Source organism: Xyrauchen texanus, chromosome 31, assembly GCF_025860055.1.
Source record: "Xyrauchen texanus isolate HMW12.3.18 chromosome 31, RBS_HiC_50CHRs, whole genome shotgun sequence".
Taxonomy (NCBI): domain Eukaryota; kingdom Metazoa; phylum Chordata; class Actinopteri; order Cypriniformes; family Catostomidae; genus Xyrauchen; species Xyrauchen texanus.
The window spans coordinates 14,823,722-14,837,667 of record NC_068306.1 but is presented as its reverse complement, the minus strand read 5'-3'; the positions used below and the strand labels follow the sequence as shown (position 1 = coordinate 14,837,667).

General features: G+C 37.4%; 1 protein-coding gene across 3 annotated transcripts in view; it reads right to left on the bottom strand.

Annotated features, from left to right (window-relative positions):
* Positions 1 to 4,082: 4,082 nt before the first annotated feature.
* LOC127625501 (retinoic acid receptor RXR-alpha-A-like) overlaps positions 4,083 to 13,946 on the bottom strand; it is a 162,027-nt gene continuing 152,163 nt past the window's right edge. For all 3 annotated transcript variants that reach the window (XM_052100827.1, XM_052100825.1, XM_052100826.1), the window contains exons 10-11: positions 12,110 to 12,215; positions 4,083 to 4,476 (exon numbers count right to left, since the gene is read on the bottom strand). In XM_052100827.1, the coding sequence (XP_051956787.1) occupies positions 4,329 to 4,476; positions 12,110 to 12,215 (254 nt within the window). In that variant the 3' untranslated portion in view covers positions 4,083 to 4,328. The remainder of the gene's footprint in view (positions 4,477 to 12,109; positions 12,216 to 13,946) is intronic.

Sequence of the window (13,946 nt, the reverse complement as noted above, 5' to 3'; positions counted from 1 at the left end):
TAATGCTGCAGATTTATCTGCTTATTCTGCAAATAAAAAAAGATGTAATGTTGCAGTATACAGTAGCTCATATACAGAGTTTTTGGAAACAAGTCACAATTAAAAGTGTATGAATTTCATTGCTTTAGGTAATAAAATATCAAACAAAGTGACATCTGCAAACAAATAATGCTAGACCTTTTCTCGGAATTAACTTGGACTACTGTGTAACTTGACTTCAATGACCTCATCTCAGCGTGTCTATGGGCACATTCCACAACCAGAAATGTTTGAATGAAGTATTATATAAACATTTTACACCTATTTTGTGATATATATTTCTTATAGTGTGCTTGTGCTATGTCTTTAAAAAATTTAGATTACACGTATCAAAATACTTAGATATTTTGTTATAGCATGCAAAGAAAGTCATCCATTTTATCTACCTAAATATCCAAATATATTTTGGGCACCCCTGTATTTATGTCCTAGCAGTAAGAGCCAAGAACTTGAAGAAATATTTTAAAAAGAAGTGTTAGGTACCCATTAATGAATTGACTTAAACCTTACTAACCTAGTGTTTCATTTAACAAATAAATGTTTGAAGTTAAACTACAATTTAAAAATATTTGGAAGTGTATTATAAATGTAAGTCCATTATGTAGCAGTACAGTTTGTCATCGTAGGAGAAAAAGAGGTAATTGCAATTAATTGGATTGTAATTTAGAGTGGACAATGTGTGGTTGTTATGGTGTTTCATGTGTGAGCATGCATGCCCCCCTTCCAATTTGAATTCCTGCACATCTCTTGACTAATAAATAACAATAGGAATAGTTTTAGAAACAATATTTCTAACAGCACTAAATTATGTGATATATTATGCAAAAACATTTCAGTGAAATTTAAAGAAAAGTTAAATTCATCTTTTTGAATTTTAATATATTTTTTTGAAATTTGCATTAAGACAAAACATCAAAGAACAACCTACAAAGAACAGAAGACTTTAAGACAAAATATGATGAGCGGACAACCCCATCAACCCAAATAAAAGAAACAAAAGGCAAAGTACAGGTGAAAGTGGTAAAGGTGTCAGAGCTGATGTCAGTCACCCCTTACACACTCCACTCAAATGCTTTGATTTGAATTTCTTATCAAATCAACATATACACAAATGTACACAACAGGCCACAGAACGAAGAGGCAAGGGGGGAATACATAAGCAAGGGATAAAATTACATTTGTACAAAAATAGATTTGCTTTCTCTAGATGTCCTATAATTTTCTCAACATCTTTAAAGGTCTCAGTAATGACTAAAGCAATGATTGTGTCAGGGTCAGAGTTTATCCTCACTAGAAATTAGAGGGGGGAAAAGTGGCTAAGCTACAAGTTTCTTTTCCACCAGGCTTTTTCTTTTTCTTTTCTCTATCTGTATAGGAGCTGGTGTGCAATCTTTTCTTAGAACTTGGAATTGCTGGTATTGATCTAAAACTTTCATTTCTTGTAAATCAAGGCTGAACACAAAAGCTTCAGTAAAATTTAAAAACTGTTTCTAGTATCTGAGAGTGTTACACAGTGCAATTAGGCCAGGATTTTGCCCATTTAAGCAAAAGAGTAGGCTCCCTCTCAGCTAACATTACCTGGAAAAATTTAAAGAATTGATTTAGGCTATATATATTTTCATATTTAGACATATACGTACACATTTACATATAGACAAAATATAGCTTTATCTTAAAAAGCATTTGTGTATGTATTAAAGGGATAGTTCACCCAAACATGAACATTCTCTCATCATTTAACCACTGGAGTTGTATGGATTACCTTTGCGCTGCCTTTGTGTGCTTTTTGGAGCTTCAAAGTTCTGGTCACCATTCACATTGGATGGACCAACAGAGCTCATTCCAAAGTTCTTCGTTTGTGTTCAGCAGAAGAAAGTAAGTCAAGCTGGTTTGGCATTTGAGTGAGTAAATGATGAGGTAATTTTCATTTTTGGGTGAACTATCTCTTTAAATCTGTCTAGGTGATCGTTTCTGCATTGTTTCAGAATACTCTCTTTTTTTCCCTACAGGAGAATTGTCTTAATTGTTCGCTTATCTTATAAACCTGCATACAGTATTCAAGATACCTGTGAACCGATACACGTGTCCATTAAAAGCCCCATGAAGCCAATAAAATGTATTTGCCACGTAAAATAAATAAGGGTAATGAGGTAATAATTAAAATTGAAGGTATTAATTAAATCCATAGCGTAGAGAAACATCCTTAATGAAAAGTATCGAAATTGGGTTAGGCTCATTATAAACCTGCTCGAATTATCTAAATCATGCTATTGCTGAAAACCGTTTGCGAGACTGCACTCAAACAAAAACAAACATTGATCATATCGCGTAAAAGTGCCATTTTCTCCGTTTAAATAGTTGTACAAAATTCAAGTAATGTTGCAGTGCTGCATCTCCACCACTAGGGGGTAGTCTCAGCTCTCCCATTGCCTTAGTATTCCCGACTTGTACTGCGCAGACTCCTCGTAATCTCTATGCAAAGACTCGAGGCCCCAATGCTGGTCTTGAAAGTATAACATGGACATGTAGTCTCTGTATGCTTGCACATTATGTGGTCACACCAATGATTTCATCGGCAGCTTCTGCTGGCCAGTTTGTAAAAGAAATCAAACTCACAATGGACAGTCTTTGGGGAAAATGCAAGATGCATAGTTTAGCAGCAGCTTACAGAATGAAAGAAAATGCTGAAAAAGGTAAATTGTAGACCCCAAACAGAAGACATCTTACAAAATAGTGAGGAAGTTCTTTTTTTCATTCATTCATTCATTAAAAAAAAAAAAAAAGTTTGTTTAGAGGTATGGAGATTATGAATTGTTGCTGGTCTTCTTTTTTCCTCCATGCAAAAGACCACAATCTCACCATCTGAGCCAACAAAAATCCCCAAAACCTCTGTTATCTTAAAAGAATACAACATCAGGGCCTGAAATGTGACATTAAGTGCTTAGAAATTGAGAACATCGTAATGATGCACAAAAGTCTTGACTGCATGGGACGGCTCATGTGAACAGTTAACACAGGAGTGGATGGGGTTCACAAAGGACTCAATATACCATAGTAAAAGTGACCGAAAGAGAGGTAACTGCACACATTTTGAAAAATAATTTAAAAAATACAGGATACCAATACTGAGCTGGTTGTAATAAACTGTACAAGTGTTGAGCTAGTTTAGGAAACAGCTTGAGGTGAACTGGTATACAGACAAGACACATAGTGGGGTGTGTGGGCAACTTTTAGGTGGCTAGGCGTGCACCATAAGAGTCCTTCCTTTTTCTTGTTCAACAGTGAGTGAAATCTGTGACACGAAGATTTAATTATGAGACTCTTATGTGTATTTAGAGTGCATAATGAAGTGTGAATTATCATAATCCAGCTTGTTCCCTTCTCTTCATCAGACACTCAGAGGTCTCTGCTAGTGTGATCCTGAAGATAAAATCCTTATTGCGTCTCCGACCCAACTTTGATGCTGCTCGGGCTCCGAGTACTGCATGAGTTTATGATCCATTTGCTCACTTGGTGACTTGCAAATGTCCTGATACTTTCGTCCAGAGCAACTTGACATTACATAATGATAATTACACAGAACATTCTTTCAGGAACGATTGTAGCAGGATTGTAATCTCAAAAACTCACAATCCTGGGTAGATCCCACCAAGGAAAACACAATGTTTGTTAGGATCCAGGATCATAAGCCATTAGGCTACCAGCCTCACCACATTACCATTATTATCATCTCCCATAAGTCTTCATGTGTTTAGACAAGCCAGCCCACTTTGTAGAGGCTGGCCCTATCTAACACTAAAGCCCGCCCACATATCATCCACATGAGGCTAATTAGAGTCCCGGATGCCTCCCATAAGATCCATTATATCTCAATATATCCAATCCAGCGATTCCCATGCTGACCCTTGAGACATTCCTGCAATTACTGCACAATGAAAAACTGCACCTCAATCAAATCTAATCTATTAGGATTTTCATCTTCTTTTGTACATTTACCCATTGAAGGACAGTTTGATACACTGGTGTTCATTGTTCTCTGAGAGCTTGAAGTCCATTTTCTTTTTTTTTTTCTTTGTATGTGTTATATATACTGTATATTTATATCTTTATACAAGGTATAAAACAGACCCATCGATGCCATGACTGTTTATTTGAAACACTGAGTCGAGCGGAGGCACTCAAAGTCACTTTTGAAGGTTCTCCGCTGTGGCAAATGGTGTCATGTGATTAGTTTCTGTTTGGGGGTGAGAAGGGTGGCAGCCCCTTGTTACCCCGGCGACAAGAGGGCGTTATGTCATTTGGTGGGGCGCCTCCAGCATCTCCATGAGGAAGGTGTCGATGGGCGTGTCCCCTATGAGTTTGAAGAAGAACAGGTGCTCTAGACACTTCAGTCCAATGGAGCGCAGGGCAGGGAGTCGTAGCAAGAGCTTAGCAAACCTACACACACACACACACAAAACACACACACAAAACACACATTATTCACATGCACAAATTAGACCAAAAACTAGACACAGTTGACTCTTAACGTCTTTATATTTTGTACTTGATACAACTCAGACAGTCTGACAACCTTTGAAGTCAGGGCTAAAACACCCTGAGATATATATACTATGGAATCATTCTGAAAATGTCTTTTTAAAATATGGAGTAGTGCCATGCATAATAAAAGAATAAAACAGAAACAGCTGGACCAATAATATATAATATAATACAAATACATAATTGTTTTTATAGCATATGAATAGCATAATATAATGTTATGTTATTCATATTATATTACATTATATTATATTATTAATATGTTAGTATGTAGGGGTTAAATTGGGGAACCCTAAAATCTGGTGATGCCCCCCCAAGTTTTAATAAAATACATAGGCCTGTATGGCATGTACCATCTCCTTGCCCTAGGTAGGGGGTCAACTTATAGAACATGCTAAACTTATGCTATATTTTATTGTTACAATTTAAAAGTAAATTGACATTGTTCTTAACAGGAGAATCAAACACTGACTACACAATACCTTTTACTCAAATTGTGGCATGAAGAAGCATTTTCACTAGTAAATCACACTGTATATTTGCTAGAAAACCGTTTTATTTATACAAATAAAAAAAACTATAAAAAGAAATGCTGAATCAACAAACATTGTGTACACACAAATGTTTTAACAAATATAAATTGTCCCTACTCATTTATATTATATTTGTTTATTTAAGACTATTATATTATTAATATTTAGAGAATTGTGTAGAGCACCTTTTTATTATTATTAAAAATAATTATTGATTCCATATAACAAATAATAAAAAAAAAACATAACAGAAAATTTGGAATCAATTTATATAAATTGACATCCCTTCCCCCAAACATTAAACCCCCAATGACACACACAGGCAACCCAGTGGTCAAATTCTAATTGACAATAACACACAAACAAACAATAAACAGCAGAAAATATAAACATAAAACAAAAAAAAACATAAAAACAAATAAAAAGTAAACATTAAAAAACAAACAAAACAAAGGTTGAAACACACATATTTAAAACAACAAGTCTCCATCCACTGCCCCTCCCTGAGAGCCTTCTAAAAAGGCTAAATAGCTGCCTCATTTCTTGATGAACAAATCTATGTTGCCTAGCCTTCTATGTGACAACTCTTCAAATGCCGCTACCCAGCCCATCTCCACGTACCACTAATGAAAAGAGGGCACTCCAGCCGACTTCCATACCCTAAGGCAGGGGTGCCCAATACGTCGATGGCAATGCTGGTAGATCGCACAAAATTTAAATGTGCTTTCGTTAAAATTTTTATAAAAATAAATATAATGTCTTTCCTTCTTTTAGTTTTCTGTCTGACTTGAACTTGATGAGTAAATTTTGACCAGGCGAGATTTTTGTTTATTCAGTTGCCATGACAACTAGGTTTGCGCCCTCCAAGGGCTTCTGAGAACAGAGCGTGAAATTGCAAAGCTAGCAGTGTTTGAGACTAGCTACCAGCAGCTAATGCCCGGATTATGCAAAACTGTCTGATTCCATTCAGTACAAGTCATCAGAATAAGGTAAATGCCCTGTCTATTGTAATCTATTGTGCTGTAGGTGTTTTTGGTTTAGTGTTAAAACTGGATGATATCAACATTGAACATTATTGCTTTTTTTTTTATTAATTAGAAGATGAATTCCATGTAGGGATGCATGCAGTAGTCCCAACAAGCATTTATTTATTTTTTAAATGAAACAGTTTTTTTTAGTTGGTAGATCTTATTGAGTTGGTCATTTAAAAGTAGATCATCACGCAAAAAAGTGTGGGCACCCCTGCCCTAAGGTGACCTGTCTGGCTATCATATCACCGGCCAGGACCCAATTCTTCATGCATTTATCCCCTACATCAATGACTGCCTGAAATGAAATTTGAGTGCCCAATACGTCACACATAAAACTCTGAACCCTTATCAAATTAATTTATTTAGTGTTGTGTCCATCTTCTGATTGGCATTGCCAGTAGGCGTGTGTGTGTTTAATACAATCTAGAGAGTGTCAATGTAAAATCTTAAACTGCATAAGGCGCACCCTTGCATCTTTAGATGTAGACTTGATGTTTTTTTTTAATCCTAGCCAACACTCCCTCCTCCAATATCAAGTATAAATCTTTCACCCATAATCTCTTGAGAGAAGTTGAAGCTCCGTTGCCCAGACACTGAATAAGCAGGGAGTAATAGACTGATGCCTCATTGCCTTTTCCAAAAGCAGTAATCACCACTTCCAGAGTATCTGCCACTTTATGTGGGTGTATGCCACTCCCAAAAATAGTACAAAGCAGGTGGCACAGCTGTAAATATCTAAAGAACTGAGATCTGGGGATCCCAAAATGAACCAGATTGAACCAGATTTTCAAAGGATCCCAACACTCCGCTCTCATATAGGTCACCAAGTGAAGTAACCCCCCTCACAATCCACACTGACCAGCAGAAAGGGGACTTATTAATACATAATTTGGGGTTCAGCCATAAACTTGAGACAACATTTAAATAAATGTCAGACTTAAACACTCTGGACACTTTTGTGTCCATAACGAGTGTAAATACGAAATAACAGTGTAATTTAACTTTTCTGGTTAGTTTAAATGAAAGGCTTTGCAATGGTGAAACAGGGGCAAGAACTTCCTGTTCAATACAAAACCAGGGAGGGGCTCTCTCAGGTGGAAGCAACCAATGAGCTAAATGTCTGAGACCCAACACATAATAATAAAACAAAATCTTGGGTAGGCCTAGCCCACCTTAGTCAATCAGCCTATGCAGTTTACTGAAATGTAATCTGGGACATTTCCCATTCCAAATGAAGGACTTCACTATGCTATCAAATTGCTTGAAATAAGAGAGGGGGACATCTATATGGAGTGACTGCAGCAGGTAGCTGAATTTTGGAATACAATTAATTTTAATAACATTAACAATAGATAAATGTAATGAAGCCCATCTGCCCACATCGCTCAAAAACCTTTTTATTAAAGGGTCAAAATGAACTAAATCACACAAATTTGCTGGGAATAAAATACCCAAATACTTAATGCCCTGTTTGGGCAACTGAACGGCACCTGGCTGAAAAGCTGTTATCGGGCAGTATGCTGTCAGAGCCAAAGCTTATTATTTAGACCAATTAACTCTGTATCCCGAGAACTTGAGGCAAGGCATAGATCTAGAAGGGTCAGAGACTAACAATAAAATATCATCTGCGTAAAGCAGAAGCTTATGTACCACACCTCCCGCCATCATCCCTGGAAAATCATCCTCCTTTCTTATCGTGGCTGCTAATGGTTCCAGGGCAAGACACAACAATAATGGGGAAAGATACCAGAGTAAAATAATATGAAATTAATCCATTTGTTTGTACTGCTGCTACCGGGTGTCTATAAAGTAACTTAATCCATCCAATAAAAGTATTCCCGAACCCGTATATTTCCAAAATCTTAAAAAGATTATCCCATTCTACAATATCAAACAGTGTTTTGGTGTCAAGTGGCCACAACCGGAGTCTGATCATTCACCACTGACCACATAATAATGATGAAATGCCTAATAAAGAATAAACACCACCTGATCTGTATGTATAAGAGATCATAACTTTACTTAATCGGTTAGCCAGGATTTTTACAATATTTTTACATCTAGCTAGATCAAGGAAATTGGATGGTAACTCTTACACTCGTTTGGATCTTTGTCATTTTTAATAATAAGACTGATCCGGGCTTGTGTCATGGTTGGTCGGAAGCTTCCCATTCTTTAATGATTCTGTATGAACTTTTTCTCCCCAATTTGGAATGCCCAATTCCCAATGCACTCTAAGTCCTCATGGTGGCATAGAGAGTCCTCAGGGTGGCAAAGGACGAATCTCAGTTACCTCCGTGTCTGAGGCCGTCAACCCGTGCATCTTTTCACATGGCTTGTTGAGCGCGTTTCCGTGGAGACACAGGCCTGTGGAGGCTTCACGCCATCTACCGAGGCATCCACGCACAACTCAACACGCGTCCCACCTAGAACGAACCACATTATAGTGACCACAAGGAGGTTACTCCATGTGACTCTACCCTCCCTAGCAATCAGTACAATTTGATTGCTTAGGAGACCTGGTTGGAGTCACTCAGCATGCCCTGGGATTTGAATTTGTGAACTCTAGGGGTGGAAGTCAGCGTATTTACTCACTGAGCTACCAAGGCACCCCCACCCCCTAAATCAGCAGCAAAACCAACTGGCCCCAGAGACTTGCCTGTAGACAAAGCCTTAATTAACTCACCAAGCTCCTCAAGGTTATTTCAGAATCAAGATAATTCTTAGGGAGTTTAGGGAGTTCTAATGGTTCCACAAAGTTTGCAATATCTTCACCAGTAGATGAAGATGTGGAACTATAAAGATCAAGATAGAATCCTTTCAAATAATGATTTATGTCAATGGCTGAGGTAAATATTTCAACACCAGCAGATATCACTGAGGGAATTGTAGAAAAAGACTCCCTTTATATACCAACCCCTGATTTATATAACTAGCCAAAATCTTCACTGCTTTGTCACCCAACTCTTGAGTATGACTGTCTTGCCCTGAATAGCCAAAACTCCACCTTCAATGACAAAATAGTATTATATCTGTATTTCAATCAGGTCAATTCTCTGAGGTCATCAGATGACATTCGTAGCTTCGGCTGTGTCTATGCACTTTTAATATTAACTTCCAACTCCACGAGTTCTCGTGCTTTGGATTTTTTGATAAATGAAGCATACAGTACTCTATGATCCGACCCCTTAGCACCGCTTTAAGTACCTCCCAAGACACACCCACAGACGATAATGAGGACCAGTTGGTCTCCATATAAACATTGATTTCAGCCTTTAACATTAAAGTGCCAACTATATGATTCCTTGTTCTCTGATTGTGGCAACACCTCTAAACTCACCAGGGTGTGTGATCTGAGACTAAAATGTTTCTAATTGAACAAGAGAGATGCAGATGAATGAGGGACTTATTCTAGAATACATTTTATGGACTGATGAAAAAATGCTATAGTCCCTACCAGATGGGATCAAAATATCCTGTGAAGTGTCAGTGTTGCATTAGGGGGCTTACACACTTTTGCTTCACTATGATCAACGACTAAATCCATCAAAAGATTAAAGTGTCCTCCCAATATTCTATCATGTGGGGTGCCTTCGGCTTGCAACATCCCTTCAAGATCTACAAAAAAGCCCTGATCATCAACATTAGGTATGTAAAAATTAGCCAAAATCAACCTTTGCTCCTGTGTTTCTGCTAAAACAATAACGACCCTTCCTAATTTATCCTTAATCTGTTTGAGACGTTTGAATTGTAGATGTTTACTTATCAATGTAATGACTCCCCTGCTCTTACTTGAGACAGCACTAAAGAAAACATGTCCACCCCATATCTTCCCAGATTTTTCAGCTTCCTGCGGGGAAAGATGCATTTCTTTAAGAAACACAATATCCTATTTCTTACATTTAAGAAAATAAATAACCTTTATACTTTTTATGGGATGCCCCAACCAATTCACATTCCACGTGAAGAGAGACAATCCACTCATACAAACATTTGTCATTTTTACATATTAGAATAAATAGATTGTGTCAAAATAAAATTATAAAAACCACCTTCCAACATTAGTGCAACAATAAAACCTTGAAATTCACCCCGAACAAAACAAACAAAAAAGAAAAACCCAACCGGCATCCATCCCTCTAAACTCAATCAGTCCATGTACGCCCCTGCGACTACTTTGCCATCAGATTGCTCAAGTCCGGTGCTTCTATAAAAAACTGTGTGAGACAGAATTACACAACAGAAAATAATCTATAAAACAAACTCTAGCCAATAGGTGGTATAAACACAAAGATGTTTACATTTATCCACATAACTGTTCCGAAGGTGTTTTCCTCCACAAAACAAACTCCAGCGGTTAGACAAAACCAGCACAAAAAGAAACAAAAAGGCACCCAGTTTCCTCAGACAGTCAAGTGAATGTTCAATGGGTCAGGCTCACTCGGCTGTTATATGAGTTCAAATGCCCTAATCACTCATATGTTTTGCAAGAAATATTCCACAGAAAAAACTCCAACCAATAGGAGGTATAAGAACAAAGAACATGCAGATTCATCCACAAACTGTCCCGAAGGAGTGTTACTCATAAAACATACTCCAGCCGCTAGGCAGAACCAGCACAAAAAGAAACAAAGAAGGTGCTCAGTTCCTTGGACGAACAAGTGAATGTTCAGTAAATCAGCTCCACTTGGCTGCATAGACAGTATCACACAATAAATTTGGACACTGCTTGCTGTGGGCATTTAAATATTTAGCTTAGTATCTATTCTCAAATTGGACGTGTCTAATCAGTGCAAAATCAACCTTCCGTTGATGTAAGAGTTTCTTGCATTCCTTGAATCGATCACGTTTCTCTCTTGTGAAATTTGCAATGTCTGGGAACAAGAAAATGTTGTGGTTCTTCCAAGAAAGCCTTCCTTTACTCCTCGCCTTGTGTAACAGAAGATCTTAATCGGATGATCTCAGAAATTTGGACAGAATTGATCGGGGCCTGTCTCCCTCAGCGGATCTCTGAGCCAGAACTCTGTGAGCTCCCTCAATTTCCAGCTTATGGCCTGTTATGTCGAGCAGACTCGGGAAGAGCTCATCTAGAAATTTCACCATAGCTTGGCCTTCTTCGTTCTCAAGAATTCCAACAATTTGGACGTTGTTTCGCCGGCTACGATTCTCTAAGTCTTCCAACTTTTCTCAAATGTGTTCCAAGTATGTTTTGGTCGCTAGAGGGTTAGCAGCTAATTCCCTCTCCGATGACTCCAGATAATCGATCCAATATCTCAACATCCAACACTCTTGTAACAAACTCAGAGAAGTTTGTCTCCATGGCAGTGATCGATTGACGTATTACAGCAAGATCCTCCAAGTCAGCAACGACCTTCGCCAGCTTTGCCGACATGCTCGACAGTTGACGCTGACTCTCTACCACCGCACCGTCCAAACCGAGTCCCTGATCTGCGGCCCTGTCTGGTGTATCAGATTGAGCATGTAAGTGTCTTTTAATGTCTCCAGAGCCTGTGGATTTTGACTTCTTTGACATATTTTGGATCAGCGTGTATAGAATCGCACCGGTTTATGACATAACAAGTATTGAAAACTAGAAAAGTGCACTGAGTTCGCAGTTCACACGTCCAACCCTCGCATGGCACCATGCGAGTTCGTTGAACCACATTTTCAAAGGATCTCAACACTCCACTCTCATATAGGTCACCAAGCGTATTGTGCACACCTTAAGTATACATTTTGTAAAAAAAAAAAAAGTACAAAAAAATGAAAAAATGTCTAAAAGCCTGTGAAAGTACAAATGCCTTTTTATACAAAGAGTACATTAGTGGTCCCAAATAAACCTATTACCATTATGCTCTTAACGTCCTCAGCTTATTTGCATTGAAATATGCTATTTTTGAGGTGAAACTGATTCGAGAGTATTACTGCAGTGTTGCAGATAGAAAAAGGAAATTTATTCTGTACCTTCCAGGTTGTTCAGGGTACTTTTGTTTGCAATACGCTTCCAATGAGGCATAGACCTTCTCTCTTAGTGCTTCAACCTCACCAGGGTTCGACAGGCCTTTGGAGTCTGAAATTGTAGAAGATGCATAATAAAGTTAACTTGTGGAGAAGGAACTGTACCATCCTCCCTTAGCCTGAAAGTGGCAGCCAGTTCCTGGTTGGGGTGAGAATGTTTTATTCTTATGAACAATAACAGTGTACCAATATACACCACAGCTATGAATATCTCTCCAACAAGGTAGAGTAGATGTACACATAAGATAATTTGTTTGTGCTTTTCCTAGATAAAACACAAAGTAAATGTCTGCAACTCATTCTCGATCAACTCAATCTGATTCTCTGAAAGAGTCTTCTGAGAGCCTCTAATTAGGAAAATGGGAGCAGTCTTTTTTTTTCTTTTCATAAAGTGAGTGTAACAGAGGAGAGGTCTGTCTTCAGAGAATGAGCAGTGTGCTGTCTCTGGCACACTGGCTGGGACACTGCCTCACTAATGATCGTGAGATGCTTTCGTGCCAGTGATTGGGGTCTAAGTTTACACTGAGGAACAAAGGGCAACGTTAACAAAATTGAAAACCCTTCAGACAACAAATGTGCTTGAAGATAACGTATCATGAGGATACACTTTGAGACATTTACTCAGTTTACAGAGTGGCTTTTTTGGGGTAGGGCTTTGGTTTTACAGAACCAAGATAGTAAAGAGTGAAAGAAAATTATTGGGGATAAAGAGGGGGAACGGAATTGGGACATATCACAGGCTGGACTCAAACCAGGGTTACTTGAGCATTACAATTCAAAGTGTCAGGAACATGTTTGCTAAAGGGACTAAAAACAGATCAAGGAATGAAAACCGAAAAGGAACGGAATTTTTCATGTTGCAATAAAAAATGAAACATGCTTTTGATCCTGATGAAAACTGCAGCATCACACATTACTTTGCCTAATTGCCCATTGTGGATGTCGCATTCTCTGAATGAAAACCTTTTTAACAACTATACACAATGTTGAGGAGTAATGGAATACATGTAACAGGATTACATATTTAAAATACAAAATATAAGTAACTGTATTCCACTACAGTTACAATTTAAATCATTGATATTTAGAATACAGTTACATTCAAAAAGTATTTTGATTACTGAAGAGATTACGTTGCATTTTATTGTCATTTGTTTCATTTAATATTTAGTCCTTTCAGATGGAAAACATTTCTACATATAAATGATGTGATCCAAAGTGCGTTTAAACAGCGGTGAAACAATTTCTTATGATGTGTTACATTCCTACGAGCAGACAGAGAAATACATTTGAAGTAAGTTTGGAGCAGAAGAAATAGAAATAAACCTTGTGTAAATTGTTAGCTTTATGCTAACTTAAAATGCTATTTCTAGCCATTTTACATGCACATGTTAACAGGCAAGATCATATTTTTTAATCAAGAAAATTCATGTTGGAGCATAATTTATATTTTTCTAGTAAGGCCAAAAATCTTATTCTTGGTAATAATTTTTGTATTGTTTTCCTGTAAACATATCTAAATATCCTTAAAACAAGATCAATGTTGATCTTGTTTTAGAAACAACACTGCGTAAGATATTTCGATTTTTAAGAGAATGTATTTTTATCATGTGTATTTGTAATTTTTATAGTCAAAAAAATCTACCAGTGCTGAAGTAGTAATCCAAAGTATTTAGACTATGTTACTGAATTTGAGTAATCTAACAGAATACGTTAAAAATTACATTTTATAGCATGTATTCTGTAATCTGTAGTGGAATACATTTCAAAAGTAACCCTCACA